At 29.1% G+C, this 25,873-nt stretch overlaps 2 protein-coding genes across 5 annotated transcripts in view; one reads left to right on the top strand and one right to left on the bottom strand.

The window, feature by feature from the left end:
- LOC107439463 (NAD-dependent protein deacylase sirtuin-5, mitochondrial) overlaps window positions 1–25,873 on the bottom strand; it is a 52,911-nt gene that overhangs the window by 22,828 nt on the left and 4,210 nt on the right. Inside the window, exon 1 of one of the 3 annotated variants that reach the window (XM_016052069.5) lies at window positions 21,511–21,643. The exons of 1 other annotated variant lie outside the window; for it this stretch is intronic. The gene's annotated coding sequence lies outside the window, so the exon portion shown is untranslated. Of the gene's footprint in view, window positions 1–20,983; window positions 21,644–25,873 lie in introns of those variants that run through there. One more of the 3 variants, XM_071184957.2, reaches the window with a different exon arrangement.
- LOC107439462 (rhophilin-2) overlaps window positions 8,328–25,873 on the top strand; it is a 103,486-nt gene continuing 85,940 nt past the window's right edge. The window contains exon 1 of one of the 2 annotated variants that reach the window (XM_087160015.1): window positions 8,328–8,663. In XM_087160015.1, coding sequence (XP_087016141.1) covers window positions 8,571–8,663 — 93 coding nt within the window. In that variant the 5' untranslated portion in view covers window positions 8,328–8,570. Of the gene's footprint in view, window positions 8,664–14,273; window positions 14,349–25,873 lie in introns of those variants that run through there. The other variant, XM_087160017.1, reaches the window with a different exon arrangement.

Raw genomic sequence — 25,873 nt, 5'->3', positions numbered from 1 at the left:
AAGATAATAAAAATTTTAGCTTTTAAAATAATCATAATGAAAAAAAGAAGAATATTTTCTAAAAAAGAATCCTGTTATTAATAATAGTTAGCAATAACAATGCGTTGATAACTTTTATCTACACTTTACTACTTTTATGAGCGTTTATTAAGAAAAATTTTCAATTTAGTTAGTGAATAATTAAAATGAAAAAATATTAATGAATTTTTATTTATTTATTTATTTATTTTCGTACAGTTTTGACGACAAATCGACGAGACTTCGAAATTTAGATAAAGGTACCATAATTAATACATATACGAAGTACCACAAATAAGGAAAACATGTAGTTGTTTTACAATAAAGTTTATTATTTTTCAAAAGAAGAAAAGTTACAAAAATTTTTGAAAAATTGAACGAATCATAAAAAAATATTAATTCTGAGCAGATTAGATATAGAAAACTAATACAAATAATCCCTTGAACAAAATAGTAATTGTCTCTATAAGATTAAACTTATATTACATCTAATCCACTACGCGATTCGGCAATTATTTGATTTAGATTATTTCATTTTATTTAATTTATAAAATGTCCAAAAAAAAACTTGAAGAATTATGAAAAGCATAAATACTTATCTATTGTTCCTTTCTTTCTTTTTTTGTGAATTGTTAACTTTTTTCTTGATTTCAACAGTGAATTGGAATTTTTGCTCTGTTAAGGTCAAAGTACTCTTTTACCTCCTTCTTCATTTTCTTTTTCTATAACGATTATACGAAAAACTATTTTTATCACTATCTCCCACACCTATTGCAAAAACAATTCTTTCTTTCTTACTACTTCTTCACATTCTTTTTCTTCTTCTCTCCCCCCCTTCTTTTATCGAAGTTTTAGTAAATCGTGTTCTGTGATTTTAAACTCGTAATTTTAGAGAGGTATAATTTTGATGAAGTTCAATACTATGTTCTTGGTTTCTATGCTTTCGACTATGCAATGTATTGACTGAAATAAAATAAAAAAAGGCCGCAAAAATTTTGAAATGTCGATTCAAAATTAAGAAATCTCATCGAAAAACATGGAAATCAGTCTATCGAGTGTTAGTATTAAAATGAGAAAAATATAAATAATGGGTTGTCATTCGATTGATTTTTTATGAGCATATTAGTTGTTAAATATGTCTAAAAAACGAGAGGGGGAGGGGAATGTGAATATGAGCTCTTTTTTCAAAACTTAATGGTAATTTTCTATTAATTTTGGTAGCATTTATAGAAACAAACCTTGCTTTTCCAAAATATGAATAATTGTATTAATTTTTTTTTTAAAGTCCCTGCCACAGCTACGAAATGAATCACTCTCGCATTTAAACATCTATCATTTGGTTTTAGTTCTGAAGAATTATTCTTTTTTTAAAACATATTTGAGAATTCCTTCGTCTTGTACAGTGCGCAAAAAAAAAACAAAAAACGGACCACCTTTCATAACTTTTGATCTAATGATTGCATCTTCACGTTCTAGAACTCATTCTTAATGGTTCAAGGGGGTGACCTCAAAAAGGCTAATCAATAAGCGCAGACCATAATTTAAGTTACGAAATCAGACACAAAAACGTACTTCCTCTGAATAAACATATCTTTTTTTTTTTTTTTTTTTACGGATTCGGATTTCTGACCCCCAATAAATCTGAGAAATAGAGTCCCAATAGTTTGGTCAAGAGAGGGGGTCAAACTTTGAACCCCTTAATGTATATTTAATTTTTTATGTATTTCTCTATATCTCGGAGAAAGAAAATTTCAAGCAAAAAGTAAATTTTAGTAAATATTTATTATTTTTCTATTATTTTATTTAGTGATAATCTAAAAAATTTTGAATTGTAAGGAATACAATATTTTACATCATTTTAAAGTACGTAATTTTAAATGGCAAAATACAGAATTCGACGGAAAACGGTTGGATAGTTCCTGAGAACTCCAGACATATTCGACCCATTTCGCTCAAATTTTGTATTTTGCCACATAAAATTACAAATTTAAGTATGACGCAAAAAACTTTCTAACTTACAATTCAATTTTTTTTCGATTATTATTAAATAAAATAATAAAAACTAATAAATATTTACGTGCTTCGCATTATCTTCGGACAAATGAATTTAATAATTGCGTGCAACTCACTTTCAATTCGCTTAAAAAGTTTTTTGAGATATAGCGAAATAAGCGAAAAATCAAATTAACATTAAAGGGTTCAAACTTTGGACCCCTCTTCTAACCAAACTATTGGGAAAATATTTCCCAGATTACGGCTGTCCCCTATATTTTGGGGGTCAGAAATCCAAATCTATTGAAAAAAGGTATGTTCATTAAGAGAAAGTACGCTTAGGTGTTTGATTTCTTAATTTAAAACATCGTCTGCACTAATTAATTAGCAGATTTGAGGTCACCCTCTCGAACCATTAAGATTGAGTCCTAGAACGTCAAGATCCGATCATTAAATCAAAAGTTATTAAGGGTGGTTCGTATTTTATTTTGCGCACTGTAAATTGCTTTTAAAAGAAAAATGTATTCATATGCATTGTTATTAATTCTTTATTTTCATGACTGATTTTAAGAAATGTTAACCTTTCAGAACTTCAGAGGAAAAAATAAATATTAATGATTTTTTAATGATAAGCTCTTGACACTTGAATAATAAGTTTTTTCATTTGAAGGTATTTTTTAATTGAATTTCAATTTTTCATAAAAAATTTCAATGATTTTTGTAACGAAAAATTTCAGTTAACGATAGCTAAATATTTAATTTCTTCATTTGAACGTTTACTTTGTCGAATTTTTCAAGAAAAATGAGAAATTTCTATGTTTTTTTTCTTCCTATGATAATCATAATAAATAAGTTTCTTCTTTTTATTATAATTGAGTCTTTAATTTCATATTTTTTTTTTAATTTTTAATTTTTATTTTTTTTATTTTTTAGTGCAGTGTTGGGTATTTACTTGCCGGTTATCCTGATCGGTATCAAAAGATAACTTTAAACAATTGCTTTTTTAATATTGATTTTTCAAAATTTTTCTGTATTCTTTTTTAATAAAACATAAGTTTACAAGTGTTAAAATCTGATTTTGAACATTTGTGATCAAAATGAGATAAAATTACTTATAAGATTGTGATAGGTTAAAATTTAAATAATGATCATAATATTCTTCTGAGCAATATTTTTATTCCCATATTTATAAATATTTGGGTACTTGCAGAGCCGTTTTTATGTTTATAGGGGCCCTGGGCCTGTCATTATCTGGGGGCCCTTTATGAGTAAATTTAGAGAAAAATAATTTATTTTGAATAATTTTTTTTTATTTTAAGAGTAAAAAACATATAAATTAATTATAAAAACTTATATATATTATTTTTATCGAAAATTTAAGGTAACAATACTTTTCGCGCTTTTTGAGAGGCGAATCTTCTATCACATCATCGAAATCAATTTCCTGTAAGACATACAGTTTGCTTTGCAGCTCAAAATCTGTAAGACTTAGAAACATCAAATTATGAAGGTGTGCAGAAAATATGCTAGGAGTTAGAAAGAATACAAGAAAATACAGTTTGATTATTAGTTTTTTTTTTTATAATCGTTGAAAAACTGACTCAATTTTGAGCCAATGTTTAAAGCTACGTAATGCTACGTAGCCTTGAAATTTTAAAACCAATCCAGAAGACAAGGAAACTCCTGGATCTGTTCGCAGAGGTATTGAATTGTCATAAGAACTTGGAGGAGTTTATGACCCCGACAGATTTAACATGCACCAGTCACCATTTTATACATGGGTATTATTCGACCGGCTGAATTCGAACTTCCATTCTCACGAGCAGGAGTCCGTAGCCTTACCAACCAAGCTATCGTGGCCAAGTTATTAGTTTATTTTATAACAGCCCAATCAATTTCGAGTTTACGACTACTAATGTTCAGCTCCGTAGCCTTGTAATTTTGAACCCAATCCATCATACAGGAGAACTCCAGGATAAAGTATTGGAAGAAATTTTTGCCTTCATGGAGGACGTTATGATGGAACTAACCCGCATTAACGGTACATAGAGAGGAAGAATACGAGTGCCTTTACCGGTTAGCCTGACGGTAAAGGGACTCTAACCCAGGATCCGTCTATAACAGAGAATATTTCACGTCAGCACTGTGGTCGGTAAAAGTTGGGTGTGAAATTCATATCAACCAGCCATCACTGGGATTCGAACTCGGTGCACCTCATTCAGAGGAGAATGCTCTATTCCTTGAGTCCATCTTCATTGAGTAATAACTCTGCGGCAGGTGCCAATTTTCTAATTTTATTAATTGGTACCAATTTTATTGATTTGCCGAAATTTAGTCATCTTCAAAATATAAATGGTAATTCAATCGTAATTTTTGTAGAAAAAAAAATGGAAATAAACTGTTCTTATCCATCTGTTCTTAACTTCTTATTCTGCAATAAATGCAGAAGCAACCACGAGGGTTAATGAGCAAAATGAACAGGGAGCGGAGCCTTCTAGTTTTTCAAATAATTGTTAAATTATTAGTTTTTAGCATGCATACTTAAAAAAAAATAAGAAAAACGTTTTTCAGTATTAATAAATTGTAATTAAAGACTGTCATCAGATGGAATAGAACCCACGATCTCACAGTTTTGTGTTAGATTTCATAATCATCAGCCCCAAATATACACACCTGCCTTGCGGATATTTTTTTAATAATTTTTTTTTAATTTAATAAATTAAGTCATTTGAATATTTGACATTCTGGAAAAATGCTTTCCAAATTACAATTTTCAACGTTTATAACAAGTATCTTCAGTTCATTTAAAAGTGAACCATAATTCGGCTTATCTTATTCATTTTTAGCTTATGTATATGCACCAAAAATAAATTCAAAACTAGACTAGATATAACACAAGGACTGCAAATTTAACTGTCGGATAAAAAATCTTATTTAAGATTGATAATGATAAAAAGATGAAAAATCTACATTCCTCTAATTAAATATTTTAAAAATAGTCTGCTTTTAGGTTATAATGTTAATTACCTTAATCGTAATGTCGGGGTTCCGCCGATAGAAGACATTTAATATATCAATGAAACACACTAAAGCTTTATATCAGTTAGCAATTAGTTTTAGAATTACAATTATAGAATAATTATTTTTACTATAGAATGAAAGGTTTTAAAAGACAAATATTTGTTAATATTTAATCAAAGAAAAAACATAACCCATATTGAAATCTAACGAATAGCCCCTGATAAATTTTGTGACTAAAAAATATTGAAACCTGATTGATTTCCGGATTTTAGAAACACCTTCTAGCTTTACTATTCAATCAAATTGGTTTCGATGTCTTTCATCTCACCTATCTCATTAGTGATTCAGCATATTTTGATATCATTTTTGTTTCGTTCTTACTTAATATTAATTTGTTTGTGACAATTATTTTTTAAACACATTTTTGCGAGAAGCTTAAAAATATAATATTGAGGGCATTAACTGAAATATTATTATTATTATTTATTTTTTTGTATGCTTCTTTTACTTATATCATCCACACCGACAAGTAATTGTCTGCTCTAAATACTGTGATAATGTAAAATGAGATAGTCAAACAAAACGTATGGAGTTATTTAAATTCATGTTCAAAAGTATTAATTGTTTTTTTGAATTGACAATTTCAGTCATCTTTTAGGCATTTAAAACTGCAGCATATCACATGAAAGTATTAAATATATTACACAATAAAGTAAAATAAAAGAGAATTCTGATCCTTAGGAACAGATATTAAATAGTCTCATCATCGAATGATGGAGCACAATTACCTTTTAAACAAATTTAAAAAAATTTTACCTTTTAAACTAAAAATTTGCTTATTTTTAAATAATTTATTAATATTCAAATTGTTGAAAAGATGATATGATAACGAAGCTTTTTATTTTATTCAGGCATTTATTTATATTTTTTTCATTTATTTTTATTTTATTAAATTAAATGCACACGTTTAAAATAAAAACAAAGCTGTCAAAATTTCATATATAGTTTCGATTTACAATTTTAAGAAATTGTTTCGACCTTGATTTGGAAATTTAAAAGTCTTATTAATTAAAAATTTGAGAAGCCTTATTAACTTTAGACACATAATAACAACAAAAATCAGGGAGTTAAAAATAGAAACGAATATGATCAATAAACAATAAAATCATAAGCAAACTAAATAAATTAATTTTGTGTACGAAATATAATATTACAAATTAAACATATTTCATATTTAGGGGAAACGTGGAAAATTTGGTCATACAGGAGTTTTAAAAAGTTTTTTTCTCGTGTTTAAACATTTGTTTAGTTGATGATCATTTGATTTCAATGCTCGATTAAACAAAATCATATGTCGTTTCTGTCTATTAGCAGTAAGTAAAATTTAAATAAAATTAAATTTTTAATCTCAATTTCATCCAGAACAGAACAAATCAAGAGTTTTGGCAGACAGGCCAGTCAAAGAGGGAATTGAATATTGGCCGGCCATTTAAATAAATAAACAAAAAAATCACAACGTATATATAAAAAACTGCGCAAACCTTTCATGTTTTCCCTAACCACAACCAAAATTGATATAATAAAAACATTTGCTTACCTCCAACGTGAAAGATTTATGTCTTCTTAATATCCAACGAAAATTTGATGTAGAAATTCCAATTCACGGATTCTCTTACGATTAATTTGAAAAATAACAAAATAAAATCAACTACAAAAGTTAAGCAAGTAAAACTATTAGGCTAGTTGAAATATTTAAGATGATTAAAAAAAAATGCTTTTATAAAAAATAAAAAAATATATATACATTTTCTATGAAAGAAAATTTAGAATTGAACGAGGCCCAATTTAAAGGCACTATGGAAATCTCAAGACAGAGTGACCCAATGGAAATTCTAAGAAGACTCTCCCCCTATTTACAGCCCAAGAAATTTTTCTTCCTTGAAATTTATGAGCAGAAATCAGACAAAGAGGTGTTTCTGTGGATATCTGATATTTTCGAAGTTAGGAAAATAGAGCCCCTAGGCAATATAAAGAAGCTAAAGACATTTTCCCACAGTGTAAGGTGAGAAGGCTATTTGACAACTCTGTGGGTGGTAGCTATGAAAGTGGGGATATTTTCATTAGTGGAAAGAGCTTTTTATTGCTCTTTTAGTTAGAAAAGTGAAGAGTAACAATTTTATATTTATAAGCACTGCGATTAGATTTTGAAAAGAATCCAACAGTGTAAGAAAGAAAAAAATATGTATATTATGGGCTTCAGAGGGCCTCAGCTCTGAATAAAACTTTAAAAAAAAGAAGAAAAAAGTGGGGTTTGGGGGCCCTCTTAAGTTATAAATAATAATTGAGTTAGAATTTTAAAAAAAAAAACAATTAATGCAATGAGATTTTAGACTTTTGGGGGCCCCATTAGAACTCGGGGCCCTGGGCCAGGGCCCACTTGGCCCATCCTTAAAAACGGCTCTGGGTACTTGACAGGGACCATGGAGCCTAGTCAGCCCACTGAAACGTGTAGGAACCATCTCAAATTCTGGTTTACACTTTGATTAGGTGTATCGCATACAAACATATCGTGCTCCTTAATTGTAACAATACGTATCGATTACGATAATACCGCAATCATTATTGATAATTATCGAATATGATATTATCGTGATTATTACCGATAGCGTAATTTATAAAAAAAAGATAATATCACAACGCAAATGTTATACATAACGATACTTATTGAACACAATATTTTGTAAGGGTTGATGCATTTTATTTGGGCAGCTAAAATATTGTCCAAAGTAAAATAATAGAATTTGTTAAATTGGAAAAACTTCGCGATAATATTTGTTCTAAAGATATTTTTTGACAACACAGCACAGTGCCAATATTCGTATTTATCGGTTATGTTTAGATAAGCACCAATATAGTTAGTTAAAATAATTTTCATAGCAGCAAAAACTTCTTTTCCTCTTTTAATCTACAGAACTTTCTTAAATAGTTGAGCAAATTTAATTTCAATTTCGAGTCCAACTCCAACTACTTCAACTCCTCACCCCTGGTTAAAATATGATTTTAAAAACTAAACTGATAGTTAAAACCTAATATCTTGAATTTATTAGTAGTTTTTCGCTGTGTTCTTTTTTCAAGACTGTAAATAATACCCAATATACTAATTAATAAATGAAGGAAACGCAAGAATAAATAAATGAGAAATATGAAGTTAAAAATGCCTCATGAGATAAGTCGCCAAATCTAGAGAACTAAAAGAAATCTAACCTGCTGGTATCTAATTACAACCCTGCATGGCCACAGGCTCTCTGCTTCGTCGAACGGTGAACGTGAAGCTACCATAGTTACCTGTCATTGTTTACAATTTGATCTGCATAGGATGATGGTAGTGATGTGAGCAAACACCGGTCAAAAAACACTTTGTTGGGAAATTTTTGTTGCACTTTGTAAAAAGATACAGAAAGCCTATCTTGGAATTTTTTCCGTGTAATTTAGAGAATTTTCTTTTGAAAAAGTTGTCTTTAAATTGGCGCGGATTTTAAATGCGAAATATGAGCGAAAAAAGTGATTGCGGAACTTCGGATGTGAATGCAAATACAGAAAATAAATCTGGATATTATTGGAAAAAAATCCGAGTAAGTTATGCATTTCATTTGTTTTAATATTTGTATATTCATAAAGAATTTTATGACTGGTGATAGTAAGTTAAAAATATCTTTAAGCGCTAAATCTTCGCATTTTCAGAATTGTTCTTCTGAACATTTATTTTCAATCTGAGAGAAAGTTATATTATGTTAATTCTTACAAAAATAATATGCTATGTAGGCGGTTAATTTAGTTGAAAAAAAAAAGGAATATAAATAAAATTTAACATTAATTTTTCTGAAGGTGGAATGGAAAAACAATTCCTAAAGTAGAATTTGGTTGATAAGTACGTTTTGCAATAACAACAGAAATTTTATCAGTTTTTCTGCAATCATTAAAATTCCTTTAGATAAATCATAAATGCATATGCAATTTTTCTGTATTTCCTTGTCTGGAAAAATCTTTATACTTTTCTTCCTTGTTTTTTATTTATTTATTTTTCCTTCTTTTTGCTTAGAATTTTATAATTATTATACCGTTTGATTTCCTTACCGTTCGTATATAATGTCGCTTGCGTTTGACACATCATAGCCGTTTAAAATACAATTCATCCAAGGATTCATTCCAAACGATTCGTCACAAATGAATCGTTTTCTTAAAAGTATGTTGTCTGTCAAATTTTGACATACCTTTTTTAAAGAAGAAAAAAGGCTTCGAAAGCAGCATTTTGGATAACAAACTAATTCATAGTAAAGAATTGTATAATGCACATAAATTGGGATCTAATTTTAAAATTTTTCGTAATGAAAATGCAAATATTGTTTACATAAAAAGTAAAAACAGCCTCATCTATGATTCTGTAAAGATTTTTAATACTGATCATAGAAATTGTTTAACGAACTGTTACGCTTCTTTAACAATATAAACATATTCACATGGAAGAACAAAAAAAACACGATATATTTTTTCTTTATGTGGTGTGAATTTATGTAAAATTCAAGTGTAAAAATATTTATTTCGTTAAACGTTTCTTGTTAAATTTCAGATTCGTAATAAATTAAAAATTTTACAGAATTTTATGCTAAAAAAATTGGAAGTTCTATTTTTATTTTTGAAAGAATTAGTTGTAATCAATAATTAGTCTTTAATAAACATTTAGCTTCGATATTTTTCATTTTTCGAGTTAAATCTAGTTATTTGTAAATATTTCATAAAATATGTACCTCTTTAAAAAAACGTTTTGTTTGTATGTAAAGTTATAAAATGATATGTGATTTTCTAAACGTACGATATTCTATAAGATTAAGACTAGTATTGATAAAGTGGAAGAATATTATTATTATTTTTTTTTTAAATAAATAACTAAAATACCCTTAATTAAAATGAATAAATTTCTATCCTATTTTTTAATGACGAAGATACTGTGAAAAGTCAAAATCCAATCCAGATTATATGCAAATTTATTAAAATAATAACATAATTTTTAATAATGCAACAAAATTTTAGTTTAACTAAATTTTTAAATTGCATTAAAAGATTATATCCTCTCTATGGGTTTAATTTTTCCTCTTATACATATTTACTTTGTGTAACTCTTTTTACATTCTAATTTCTCTACTTTTTGTGAATTTTCAATCTTAATATTTGTGGCTTGTAGTTGCCTCAGAAGAAACTTTTCACTTTTATTTCGCAGAATTTTAAGTTATCAAAACCAAAATTATCACTTCTTTATATTATGTAGATAAAAACTATTTGTCTTATCTAAATATATCTTATAAATCTAAACAACCTGAATTCCAACATTCCCGAAATGTCTATACAGTCTTACCTTTTGCTAAAAAAAATTTTTCCCCAAGAGATAATAATAGAAAATATCTAGGGGAATTTGTATTTAATCTGAATTTTTATCTTCTCAGATCAATGATGTCTACACTGTTGCACTTTTATCTTTTGCAAAATAAATAAATAAATACAATTTTCCTATTGAATTGGAAGTATTGTAATATTGGGACCCCTATCCTATTAACACGCCGGCTACTGAGTGTATATATATATATATATATATATATATATATATATATATATATATATATATATATATATATATATATATATATATATATATATATATATATATATATATATAAAGTTCAAAATGTAGAGGAGACAAGGGAAAAATTACAGAACAATGAAAAAAGGGGGAAAAAAGACAAACATTTTTGAAAAATCCGGAAAATAAAAGATATAATCTTTTTATCAGCTCACACGATTATATCCGCCAAAAAGAGTGCTTTTTAATATTGAATCAATATAGCCAAAGCAAATTATGCTATTATATATATATATATATATATATATATATATATATATATATATATATATATATATATATATATATATATATATATATATATATATATATATATATATATATATATATATATATATATATATATATATATATATGTATATATATATCATCAGGTTCGACCATTTGAGGGAATTTCTGGTCCACTAGGGTTGCTTTAAGGAGAAAATAAAATAGCGAGCAGCAATAACATGAAATTTTAATAATTTTTATATAATACGTATTTTGAAATTATGTAATGAGCAATTTTAAAATCGATATTAGTACATTTATCTAATTCCGATATTTTGGGTATTAACCATGCTATAAAACACTTTTTCTTTGGTTTTAATATAAAAATGAATTTTAAATTTGAATCTTATGTTTATAATTGTTTTTTTAACATTTCATGTTTTTTACTCCAAACATTTAGTCCCCATGCTAGGTTTAAAGTTAATAGTTAAATGTCAGTCTATTTTTATGGATTCTGTCCGGCCTTATTGTTCGTTAGATAAATGGCTCATAATAATAAATATGTCAATAGAAGAAAGCGAGAATATTCAGGGAGTCAATGGAATAAACCATAATTCCGAGAAAGGTCTTTTATTATACAACTTGTGAACTATAAAAAATTTTTTCTTCAAAGCTATGCAAAACTAAATGGCGCCTGAATAACTTTTCATGAACATATAAGCCTTTCTTTTTGAAGGTTATATGGACAAAACTGCGAATTATTAATAAGGATGAAAAACAAGTTTTCCACCACTTCTATATGCGAATATAGAATCTGAAATAATTTTGCAGTCTACTATTTTCATTTTTATATATATATTTATTTGTTTTAGTTTTTTTTCGCGAAAGCTCTGAAATTTGTTTATAGAAAAAAAGGAAATAAAATGAAATAATTCTACGTATTCTGTAAAATATGTAATTTTAAATCTCAAGTCAATCGGTGAAATTTAGTTCGATTTATGACTTCTGTGGACATGAAAATTGTAACCTCTAGAAATATGTATTTGAAGTTTTCTGGACTCACGTTATGGCCTGACAGAGATTGTGTAATTCAAGATTCCAGCGCTGTTGTCACTTCGTTCAAACGAAACGAAAGAATAATGATTTTTTTCTAAAATGACCCAATTCTTTCACAGAGGAAAATTATTCTTGTAATACACATTTGCTTCCACTAATGTGTTTACATTTTTATCGTATTTCTGAAGATGAGAAACTACTTAAAACTTTTGGTTTGTCGGCGCCAATGGGTAAATGATGGTGATAAAAGAACGAGAATAAAAGGAAGGGGGTTTGAAATGACTCAAAGTTTAGGAATGTTGGCCTTTTTAGGGGCCACGGCATTCTATAGACGGTGTCGAGTTGGTCACAGTATGGCTGAAGAGTTAATAAAGAATGCGCTTTGCTGATAGGAAATCAGGTAAAATGATTGATAAAAAATTAAAAAAACTCTCAGATTTTTATTTAACATAACAGAATCAACTGATGGAAACTGTACTAAAATAAATTTTTTATCCCTTGCTTGCCAAAAAATTTGTTAAAATTAATGGATGGCAGTTGCGTGCAAAGAAGGGGGAAAAAAGCGCCACCAAGCACCCGATCCAGCATAATTGAGCTTTTTGATTCTATATTAAACTTATTGAAATTATTTTTATGGCTTCATTATGAAATGATTATTTTAAACAGATAAATATTTGAGTGAAGGAAATTATTTATTTAGTATTGAAGATTTAGGTCATCAAATTTTAAACATTAGTTATTTACATTGAAAAAATGAACTATGTTTTGTTAGTAATAATAATAATTTTTTTTTTACCATAGGAATAATTTCCTTTTCTTTTTTTTATTCACATGAAAATGAATTATTCACATGAAAATGAAATTAAAATAGGAATTTAGATTTTTTTTAAAATTGAAAATATATCTATATATATATACACAAAAATCGGTTTGCTTCAGTTATTGTTAGTTCCATAGCATTCGAACACTTGAGCACCTCCTCCACCCATGCTTCGAAGGTGCATGAGATTAAAGCATTAAAATAAAATTAAAAAAATATAAATCGGCAAATAACTTCCTAACAGTTACTATATAAAAACTGAAAAATGAAATAACATATGACAACATTAAATGCAAAAGAAATTTACACAATATTGGTATAGTGAGGCTAACTGTGGGAGGCTTTCGTGGTTTTCCTCTCCATGTAAAGCAAATGTGCGTTCAGTTCCATCAAAAAGTCCTCCACGAAGGCAAATTTCTCCCGATACTTGATCAAGGAGTTCCCTTGTCTTCTGGATTAGATTTAAAAATAAAAGCCATTATATCTTCGGTTCAGTTATGAAATATGGTTTTGAATTATGAATTGTAAATTATAAAATTAAAAGAATTTAATAAATCAATGTAAAAATGTATTAATTAATATATTTTATCTCAGTCTTAAATCATATATATATATTTCATTATAACTATATATATATTAAATCATATACACATTAAATCATATATAATCCGTAAATCATATACATGTTTTATTTTGCCTTTATATACAATAACATATTTTATTTTGCCGTGCTCCTCACTGATTTTAACTTAATATCTTCGCGAATTTTTGGCTTTTAACTGATATATTAAATCTAGAATTCAGGCATAGACAGTTTCTCATTTTCAGGATCTATCCCCTAAAAGTTTTGAAGCACCCTACATACAATTAGTAACAACTTCATTCCCACTCTCATTAGTTTCCCATTTAAAAACAACCTCTCTTATAGAAATGCGTATAAAAGAAGGGCCGATAAAAGCTTTCTGACCAATTATTTCTCCATTTTTATCAGGCTGATCATCACATTTTATGAAATTAAAAGATAAAATATAGAGAGGAAATGAATGAGTTCCAGTGAGTGTTACTTCAGAAATCCATCAGTTTATCGTTACAGCCCAGTAACCTAATTATTGATCAAATATTTTGTGCCCTTCAACCATATCGGCGATACGTTACGGTAATGGCCAATTAAGCATTGAAGCGATATGATTTAATAAATGGATGGCAGTAAAAATAGAGTACTATATAGGTTTTTAAACTGTTTTTTTAAACCATTTATTTTATTCATTTTTTCCCCTGGAACTGGAAAAAAGCTAGATTTGGAATTTAGGATATATCCTCCATTGTTAAGCTGATATCTTCTTTTGCGGGGTAGACTAAATTTGAGGGTGCCCCTTGATTCTCGCCAGGTTGTGATTGCGGTTGATCGCCAAGCCGGGCGATATTGAAACCCAATCGTGGTTCTGATTGGTTTAGATTTCAGCGTTATTTTTAAATGTTCAACGGTATATGTAATTTCAGAGGTCCGTTAGGACTGCGTTCTACTTTGGATACCGGCTGGTAAGTTTACTTTTGAATCTGGTCAATAAGATCGAAGGTATGTGGGCAGTCATAAAAAGGGATTTAAGAAAAAAATGTCACCGCTAGTCCGGTATTTCAGACGCCATTTTCGATTCGTATTTCGTCGAATTTATGTGGCGATGGAGGTACACACATTCTATTCATGATAAATTTAGGCAGTATCTAACTGTTATTAGATAATTCTGTGCACCTAATTTCATTAATTTCTTCTGCCATTAATTTTTAATTACCTCCATTAATTTTTGCTCGATTCAGAATCCTTTTTATTGGATTTATTAATTTTGCTTATATTGGGTTCATTGCAAGCTTTATCCGATGTTTTGTTTAAATTTTCCAATGTTTTATTGAAATATCATTATGTTTTGGCCGCTATTCCTGTTACCACGGTGTTCCTCGCAAACAGGAATAGCGCCAAACATAAGTCGCCAATTTCGCCAAGGGGCACCCTCAAGTATATTTTTCCCGTTCTTGCGCCATTCTGAATTTTTATTTATTTACTAGGGGGCAAAGCCCCCTGTTCGCTACCGCTCACCAACCCCAATGATTGCTTCGCAATAATTGTTTTTCTTGGCAGAAAACAGTTTTTCTACTAAAGTTAAAAATATTCACTTAATATCTATGTACTAAAAGGAATTCTGTTTACTTACGCTCTTGCGCCTCTACTTCCCACGTCCAAATATTACTATCTATTAGTATTATAAACATTTAGATCTCCTGGTGAACAGAAGTGATTTTTTTAATTATCATTTTTTTAAATAACATTTACATTCTTAATACATTATATTGATCGAACAAATTTGATGAGTTCTCAACCGTAATTTAAAATTTTCGCTAATAATAGCAGTACTGAAAAATAACTTTAAATTTGGGATACAAAAACTTTTAAAGGAAAACAATACCTTTACAACTTTTGTTAATTTTATGCTGATGACAACCTAAACAATATGGAAATGAATGGGGGAAAACTGGATCCTACCACGTGATTTTCCGGCCAATAAAAATGCGCCGACAACAATGAAAAACGGTATCAGACCATTATGATTTTATGTTATATAGAGATTTAATTTTATAATATTATTTTTAACTCTTGTAAGAATTGACTAATCGAATCTTTTGAAGGTGAATGTGGATTATCTGCTAAACTTTAAATATTATGAAATTTAACACTGATGCAGTTTGGTTGCTGCCAGAGTAAATTTAAGCATTATGATGCTGTATACTAATTGAATTAAAGAACCTTTTGAATGCAACTTATTTTTGCCTTATGATTTTGAATGCCAGACATTAGAGTTATATATACAATATTGGTGCAGTAAAGTATTAGTAAAAATTTGCTAATTAAATCTCTTAAAAGCAAAGTATGCAAGTGAACGTGAAATTACCCCTAATAATGTAAGTTAGTTTTCTTTAACAATGTAGTTCGCACAATAAGCAACATGACTTTAAAGAAAGCTTTTCATGTTAACTTAAACATGACTTAAGTTCTGCTCGTAAAAACAGCAACCTTTGCATTTTCATTTATTTAATTACTTATTTATTTTTTATGTACTTATTTATTTTTTATTCATTTTGTTTACAAGTTTTGATTACGACTTTTTTTTTTTAATCCAATGCATTTTCTGTTCGGGGAATGCTTACAAAAATGTTTTTATCACTAAAATCACTTATTCAGTTCCACGGTTTTTGCGATTTTAATGCGGTAGTTACAAATACAGGGTGTTTCGTAATGATTACCCCTAATATGTGTATTCGGATTCCTTGAAAATAGAGATTTTAGAAAAGTACACGCATTAAGGATCGTCGCTAATTTCTTTAAGGAAAAAATAAACGCTATTTAAATAAAAATAATCACTAATAAGGAAGCCATGCTGGAAATATCAAAACATGAGGAAACAGACAGGATTTGAAAGGTGATTATAGGAAACATCTCTAAATTTCTTCAAGTAATCAAAATCATTTTGATATTTTTCGTCCCGTCTTCCTCAGTGGTGATTCGACACTATTTCTGTTTCGTCCTCGCTTAAATAATAATTTTCGATCTAATTTTGAGTATTTTGTTCTCAGTTATGACAAGTATTCTTAAAAAAATATACGTTAAGGGTGGTAATTACGGACACCCTGTAATTACAGTACACACAAGAATATATTAATAGAGCATATTTTTGTCTTATTTCAGTAAATTATATCCGTATCTTCTTTAGATTCGTAAATTGCGAGGGCGTTCTGTTTTCGATAAAGTTTGTATACTACCATTTTTTGCAGAAGGCGCGTAGTTGTTCTGCGCGCGCGATTGAATTCAAGCGCCTATATTCCCTAATTCCTACGGGAATGGTTTTAATTCCATATCCTACAGCTACAGTGGCTGAAGGTTAGGCCACTGGGTACTTAATTTTAATGCTTATCTCTTAACAGACCAGAATAATCCGAAAAAGAATGAGAAAGCAGCAGGAATTAGTGAATGGCGATATTGTGTTGTTTTACTACCAAACCGTATCCTACATTGTTGTAATCTTTTTTAAACGCTGCAAATGTCAATTTGGACGCATCAGAAGCGGAAACTGAAACACGAGCAAAGAATGCCGAGAATGTTAGAACAATTTTCAAAGCATTTGGTTGACATAACTTCTTGTTGCTGCATTATTCGAATAATGATGATAAAATCAGAGTCATTTTACGGAGAATACTTTAGTTGAAGAAAATGTAGCTTTTCTAAAGAAAATTTCGCTTCCAAACAAATTAAACCTATGTTTAAAATATATTCATATTGAATAAAATGTGAACATATTTCGCTTATTTAAAAATAAGTTTTTTTTTCAAGCTTTATCTTAGTGTATTTCTTACCCCAATTCACGTTAAAGGTGCGAACAGATAAGGTTAGTCATTTGGACCATTCGCATAATTTTTATAAATACAAAATTGTGGAACTTAGACAATTTCTTGACCAGTTTGTTTCTTATCATTTACATACTCTCTACAGTGAAAAATATTTTGGACCTAAAACTATTTAAATATCAATAAAGTTTACAGTTTTACGAATATAACGTTTAAAAAATAACTGAATGGAATGCAATTTCTGTTTGTTGCTGACTAACATATCAATTTTAGATGTAAAAACCAGTTTTTGTATTCGATATTAAATAAATGCTTAATTTAAGGGGTAATAGTGCTAACAGACCTGTGAATAGAGTTCGGGGCTGTTGAAAAGGAGGTAGGTTCACTAAAATATTAGTCACTTTAAAATATTTTGTTAATACTTCGTTTTTGCTTACGAGATTTATACTATTTCCTTTAGTAACACTGAACATTACAAATCAAACTCACATGTATTTAGTTCATTATTAAATTTATGTATTAGTTTTTAGTAATGAACTTAACTTTAATAGAATATTAGTCATTAGTTAATTTTATTATATTGATGAAAATTCTTGAAATTTTCTTAGTCGGATAATCTGAAGAGGACACTCACTGTAAAAATGTTAAATATTGTGTAACAGCTGAATTTTATCCTCAACTACTCTCTTATACTATTTTATGTGTATATTTCTCTCATTGTCAAAATAAGGGGACAATTTGTAATTTAAAAAAATAATGAAAGGCAATCTCTGTACATTTTTTTTCTTCAGAAAAAGTAAACTAAAAAAAAAAAAATAAATAATTTTATAAATAACTTAAAAGTTTTTTCCATAATTTATAATGTTCATTTTCTATGTATAGAAAATAAACATTTAGAGGTGCATTTTTTTTTTTAAAAAGAGTATTTGTTTAAAAAATAGTTTTAAAATTTGAAATCACTCAAAGGATATATGTACTGATAATTTTGTCTTTTTTTAGAAACTTGTTCGTAAAAATTCTTATAACACATTTTCATAATTGAAGAATCGATTCTTTCGAAGATCGTTTGCATGAACTCAAAAATGAGTAATTCCTGAATAAATTTTGCTGAAAATTTCAAAATTGAAGGTTCTTCTGTTTTGATAATTTCATCTTCATTATTAATTTAAAGTAAACCTAAATTTCTCTCAATTAGTAGTTTAAAGTTTATTTATATTTTTAAAAAAACGTGTTCAGATAGACCGAAAGTAAACGAATAAGTTTCAAAAGCTGATAGTTTTTCTTAAAAATATCGAAAGGCAAACAAACTATTGCAAAATTACTACCCGATAGAAAATGAATGAGCTATTATTATAAAAGGGAAAAGAATAGCTTCCTCTTTTAAATGGATTAACAAAATGAAGTTTGCTCGTTCAAGGACTGCGAGTTAAAAACAATCACTTAGATTAATTTTGATCGCGAAAAAGATTTAAAATAAAAAATAAATAAGGTTTGAAAAACAGTTGGTACACACTGTTTCTATATTTAGAATAAAATAATATTTTACAAAACATTAAAATGCAAACAAATTAAGGAGGAATTATTATTTTCTCATAGAATATTTACTAACTGCTTTTATGGTGAGGTTAAGTACTATAAGGTCCTCGAATGTGTATAGTTAAAAAAATGGTATCAGTTTTGTGCGTTTTAGAACTTTCAGAACAGTTGACACACTCTGTTTCTAAGTTTAGAAATAAGTTCAAGCACACACATTGTCAGAATTCGACGAAATTCATCTAATATACATTAAAAAAAAAAAAAAAAAACATCTGTATGAATATTCGATTTTTTTTTTTGTTGTATTCTATTTCGTCATGTGGGTAGATTTCGAATAGAGATGAAGCTCATAAACTTTAACTGACTGCTGACATCTACATGAAAGCAGCTGGAAAAATGTTCGTGTTTTAGGATTTTTGGTTAGAAACAAAAACAGCTGTGAAAACACGTGTTTTTTGCGTCAGACAGACGAACGCAAGTGCGTTTGAGACAACCTTTTAAATCTATCATAATTATTTTATGTTTTTACAGCATTACTTTAATGTAGGAATTTCTGTTATCTATCTTTGCACTGCATAGAGTTATAATGTTAGGATCGTTGATTTAAAGTAGATCAAATACACAATTTTAGTGTTTGCTTACAATGATTAGTTGTGGTTTTGTTTTGAAAACAAATTGACTTGTCTAGAAAAATGTTTGCTTAAAAAAATTCGAGTTTTGATTTATTTATTTTTGATTTTGAGCTGAATAAATATTCTACGTCAGTTCACTCGAAAACAGTTTCAGAAAATAGAAGTTTTCTTACTTCTACCTTTTAATTTTCTTTATATTCAATTATTGCCTTTTCTTATATTACCTTTCTTTAAATTCAGTGTCTATTTATTACTTACTGTATCGGCATAAATCTTACCATTTGTGTAAATATTTTTTGTTTGTAAAAGAGAAACAAAATGTTTATATTTGTAAAAATATTGTTTTCCATTTTATTTTATTTGCCGGCGTTGCTTGCATTTAAAAACTTTTCATGTAGTATTGGTACGAAATTGTATTTGTGTACAAATACTTATGTCGTTGTCTTCACACTATGATAGTTCTCAAGTAGAGGGATTCTTTTCATAATTCTCGGCACTGCGACATGACATGACTTAAATTTGAAAGGGGAATATAAAATAGATTAAAAATTTTATACCGCTTAAAAAAATGTTAGAGTTTTATATTTATTGTAATTTAATCGTACAAATCTATAAAATGAATAATGTAAGTGACTGAAGTCGCAGCGTTTGCAGACTTTTGTAATGGGTTCGCAATGAGATATATTTATCTCTTAATTTTTCAAATTTAATTTCTTCCTTTAATTAAAAAAATAATAATAATCATTCATAAACCTATATTGAACTGTCACAATCAGCGATACACGAAAACGAAATTTTATGAAAGACGAAATGACGCAATTCCTTTGTTCAGAGATAATTAAGAAGCAGAAATATTTTAATTCGTTAATTAATCTGAAAATGACATGAGTATGAAATTTTCGCAATGCAGGCAGATAATATATAAATGAAATAAGGTCGAAAAGGTGTTTTAAACGATATAGTTAATGAAACCATTTGTCCCAGCAGACTATTTCGGTATACTAATTGTTTCGCTCCCGCAACGGAAGACAAAGGTAAGGGAGTTTCCCTCGACCCATAATATGAAGGTCATCTTCAGATTATTACATTTCATTGATTTTTAATTTATAGTGTCTGTCGGCCATAGTTAGGGGGAACGATACAGCTCGAAATGTAATGAAAAAAAAAATCAAAACTTTTATTGCTTATTTTAAGATTTTGAACTGTTAATTTATTGAATAATTGATTAAATTATTAAATAATTGTTCATTATTTAAATTATTATTATGATTTTCCTAAGTTCGAAAATCGATTTAAACTTTAAATTTATATTAATCTATTTAAATAGGATGGATTTTAACTGTAGAGGATCGGCATTTAATTTTATGAATTGGTCTATTATAGCACTATGGATGATTCTCGATAAAGCGAGTGAATGAAACAATTAAGGGAAGAAAAAAAAAAAAAGAAATGAAGTAGTATTAAAGAATCGTCAAATGAACGAATCAGAGAAGCTTTGGATAATAAAAATTAAAAAAAAAAAGTATGTTAAAAATAATATTGAAGGCAGATATAGTCGGTAAAAACAAAATCAATGGGCCAGAAAAAATATGTTGGAAAATCTTCCGTACGTACCTTATTCATATCTGAGGGCTTCTTGCAAATAGTAAAACAGTATGCGGAAGTTGAGCACAGTGTGACATCCATAAATTCAAAGCGTGTCACACTACAATGTTTGAGTACATAATACAAATTTGAAACCCACCATCTGTGGTAACTACATTAATAGAATTGGGTATAATATAAAAAAAACACAACTACTTCCACTTAGTAGGAATAACATTTACCATGACGCAATGTTAAATTCTATGCCACTATCCACATAAATGCCACTATCCACATAAATCAATTATTAATCAAAAATCGAATATCAATTACTTTTCTTTATAATGCAATAAAATCTGGCGAGCAGCTATTTAAACGATCAAACACTTCGTTTGTTTATTTGTGGCTTGAAATTAGGCTCGCAGAAAATGGCGTTCATGGGTTAAATTTAGTAGGAATAACACAACCTGTGACGTAGGCTATAGTATACCCAATTGCTCAACACCCGTGCTTAACATGTTAATGAGAATGGAATTTTAAACAGACTTCATAGTTACCATTTTTCAAGGCGTAAGAAGTGACAGATAATTTTTTGTAATAGAACAGGCAAAAAAATTTTCGTCCATTCAGATAATACACTCTGAAGAAGTAGATGATGTTCTTACCGAATCAATAGTTATCAAATAAGGTGATCATTACGCTCAGTAATAAGGAAATATCGATTAGTAAAATGGATCACGACACGTGACATTTACACTCATCAACATGAATTCAAGAGGGAGTTGTGTTAATTATTTACTATCTTAACATATAAAAAGAAATTGCTAATAAGATCCTATTTGTCGTTGTAAAGAATTATAATTTTCCCACTTTTTTTAAAGTACTGTTAAAAACGATTAATTGGAGGTGATTTTAGATGACTGTTTTGAGCGTTTCAGATAAAAATATTAAGCTTCTCCCGTGTAGTTTGTTCCCAAGATGTATTTTTCTTTGTATAAATAGATCCTCAGATATGTTTCTTCTCAGTGCTGTAGTTGGAAAAAATATTTGAGGGAATTCAACTTCTTACAGGGTATATGTCAAAGTGATATTATGTCATTGTTAGGTCAAAAAACGTCCCATTTAAATTACTTGACCAGCTTCAATTCTAAAAAGAAAACACAAATTTTTTTATAAAAAAAGGGGGCTATGCTGCTAATTAGCATTATTTTTATTTTTGAGGCATTCATCAAAAAAGCTATTGACAAAATTTAGTTCTATTAAGTAAGTTAGTATACAATTCTACATTATCACTTGAAAAGTACTATGACTATTTATCTGTTAAACACACTGCTTTGATAGCTAGAATGTAATATATATAGCGCAAAAATGTTTTTATGTTTTTTGCTTGATATTTCGTATATATTTTGTACTTAATGTGTTATTTTTTTATTTCAATTTTTTTGAGTGCTCGTTTCACTATTGTATTGATATATTTTGCTTTTTGCTATAGTAATACAATATTAGAAAGCACAATATTATTTGCGGATGTAATCGTGTGAGCTGATAAGGAGATTAAATCTTTTCATTATTTTGTTTTTAAACTTTTTCATATATATGCGTGTATATATATATATATATATATATAAGCCAAGTAAACAGTAAACACCGTCTGTGCTTAATTATCTTTGATTAATCTGGGTTAATTATATTTTATCAAACCAAGTTCACGGCCAGAGCCCCCATGTGGAGGTTGGCTTCAGGTATAATAGGATTCATAACGCATTTAAAATAAACAAATTTAATAAAAAAAATAACAAGAGATATGGAACAACCGCTCCGTATGAGCGTTTTGGCCGAAGTGTTACAAAAGTAGGGTGGCGCTGCTGTAGTGGATTCCCACATTGACCATCCGACAAGAAGCACCTGCCTTCAGGTGGACATATAAAAAAAAAAAATCAAAAAATATTTACATAATAGCTAAATATCATTTTACATTCTAAAATAATTATGCATCATCTGAAAAAGATTTCAAAAGACGTATTAATAATCAAAATATTAAAGAAATAATTTTCAAAATAAAAATAATAAATCTCTGGGAAAAAATAAAAATGTTCTAAAGGGGCTGTTTAAAAAGTACGTATATCCCGATGGGGGGAGGGGATTTGCTATTTTGTACGATGGGGAGGGGAGATATTATACAAAGTACATACATTATAAGCATACACCAAATTCAAATTGGACTTTTTCCTTCACATGTATTATACATATGTTTGTTCTTGTATTTTTTTTCACACGGCGACCACTTGTTAGAATGAGTAAATCAGTGTCTCTCGAAAAGCATTTGGAATGTCCTTGGGAAAATACTGTAGATTAATTGTATTGATCGTAGGAAATTATTATGTTGATCAGATAAGATTCTTTTATTTATTGATTCAAAGATAAAGTTAGGTGTTATTGTTTAAATAATTTAAATGAATAAATTATTTTAAATAAATATTTAATTTTATTTAAGACATAATTATTTTAATTTTTATGAAAAAGGGGGTTAGACTAATAAAATGTACGTACTCTAAGGGGGGGGGGGGTTAAAATTTCTCCATTTTTGAGTACGTACTCTTTGAACGTCCCCTAAAGAGTTCTGAAGAAAATGTCATTTTAAGTAATATCATCAGACCAATGTTTGATGTATTCTGCACATGTACTGGTCTTTGAAGGTCCATCAGAAAAAGCAAGTTTTTCGACATCAAAAGTATCATAAGGTTTAATTTTTGTTATCGTATAAGGTCCTATGTATTTCGGTTTCAGTTTCAATCCTGGTCCAAACTGTGTACGTTTTATTGCCACTAGTTAGTTTGTTTTCATCTTGGATTTTCTGTATTTGTAGTTTGGCTAGTTTCCGTAAGTCGTCGCGGCTGTTAACGAAGACGGCTTGAATTTCCTCATTCAGCATATTTGTAATTTTCAGATCTTGTTTTGTTTTAATAGCAGTACCAAATAACAGCTGAAAAGGAGAAGCTTTAATACTTCGTTGAAAAGTAGAATTAATGATTTTTCTGAATGTCTTTTACATAAGTGTACCATTTGTTTGGATCTTCTATTGATAATTTAGAGATTACAGAAATTATGATAGAATTTAAATTTTCTATTTGTTCATTTGCTCTCCGTAAACCTGTTGGAACTTGTATTATTACTGAGGTTAGCATAAGCAGATCTGGCAACAGAAAGAGGCATGATTTGTGTTCTATTAGTTTTGTTGACATGTTACACGATATTAAGTATACGAAATAGAGTTTAATTATTATTATACGTTTATATTATGTACTTAAGATTACGATAAATTAGATCCTGTATAAGCAGCGATTAAGAATCTTTATTGAGTAACAACAAAGTGGCGTCCGTTGATTTTGAACGAACTAAAATGATTGACGACGAAGCGAAAGCAAAAGATGCAGAGGTTGCATTAGGAAACGACAAGGTTGAGAAATTACGGAAAGAAAGAACAAATTTACGAAGAAAATTAACCACGACTTGTAATAAGTTTGATACGAAAAAGAAGGGGGAAAAAGTCGAGGGTAAGGAGCTTTCCTCAATATTTAATAAGTTAGCAGATAAAGCCGAGCGTTTATTCATAGTTGATGGTCAAATATCAGAATTAAGTGATCAATCAGATAAAGACTACGATGAAATTGAAACTTATAGAGAGCGCTTTATCGAAATAAAAACTGAATACGAAGACTACTTGCTAGTAAATAAGAGTCATTCTGTACTATCTGATACAGAGTCAGTTGGGAAGTTGAGACTTCTAAAGATAGAATTAAAAGAATACGACTTAGTGCCACGTACTTGGGTTGCCTTTTGGGCACAATTTAGTCGCATTGACGAAGATGCAAGTGTACGAGAGGAAGATAAATTTCAATATCTTCTTTCATCCTTGAAGCAGAGTTCAAAAGCTCGCAGTATTGTAAAATAGCTATCCACCTTCTAAGAACAATTACATTAAGGTTATCAAGCATCTCAAGTCAAGGTTTGGCAGACGTGATTTATTAACAGACGTGTTTATATGGGATCTTTTAACACTGGTAAACAACCGAGCCAACATTAAGCTTTCCGAATTGTACGATAAGCTCGGTTCATCTTTGAGAGCTCTAGAAACATTGGGCGTAACTACTCAAAACTATGCTGCCATGTTATACCCAGTTGTTGAATCGTGTCTTCCAAGTGATGTATTAAAGGCTTGGGATAGATTTTCATTAAAAACTGAGGTGGAGGATGAAGAGACAACTCAACTTACGAAAGAGAAATTGTTAGAAAAGTTGATGTCCTTTCTTCGTCGCGAGGTAGAAGGGGAAGAGCATCGGGCGTTAGCCGAAAAGGCTTTCGGACAGCCTTCAAAAGGAAAAAAGGAATCTTTTAGCAAAGAAGAACCAACAGTAATGACTTCAACATCTTCTTTTGAAAAGTCTCAGCATTAGGATTGAGAGCATTTTTTGTCAGAAAAGGCATGCCAGTCAAGACTGTCATAAGGCTGCCTCAATGAAGCCAGAAGAAAGAAAATCAATTGTTCTACGTCGTCTATGTTGTCTATGGGATGGGGAACTTCAACATAGAAGCCAGCCTCCGTTAAACTTAGTTCCAAAGAGATAGAAATGCGTAAGTTCCCTCCGGAGAGCCAATCCTGTGCGGCTTATAATAACGGGGTTACAACCCCGTTATTTTTGGATTGTTATAGTCAAATTAGGAGAATTCAGAAGGTCATAATTCTTTACAAGCTTTTTATTGAATTGTTCGATTATAGAAGCAGAAGTCGCACCCACTCTCCCAGATGGTGCCATTGATACAGTTATGCCATTGATACAGAGATGCCATTGATACAGTTTAAAAGATACAGTTCAAATTGAAACTCACCCGACTGGTGATCCAAGTTAACAGTAAACACCG

This window comes from Parasteatoda tepidariorum, chromosome 3 (assembly GCF_982258835.1).
Source record: "Parasteatoda tepidariorum strain Cologne lab strain chromosome 3, Ptep-v5.0, whole genome shotgun sequence".
Lineage (NCBI taxonomy): Eukaryota > Metazoa > Arthropoda > Arachnida > Araneae > Theridiidae > Parasteatoda > Parasteatoda tepidariorum.
Note: the sequence above shows the minus strand (reverse complement) of the source record. Positions and strands in the feature narration are given on the sequence as shown.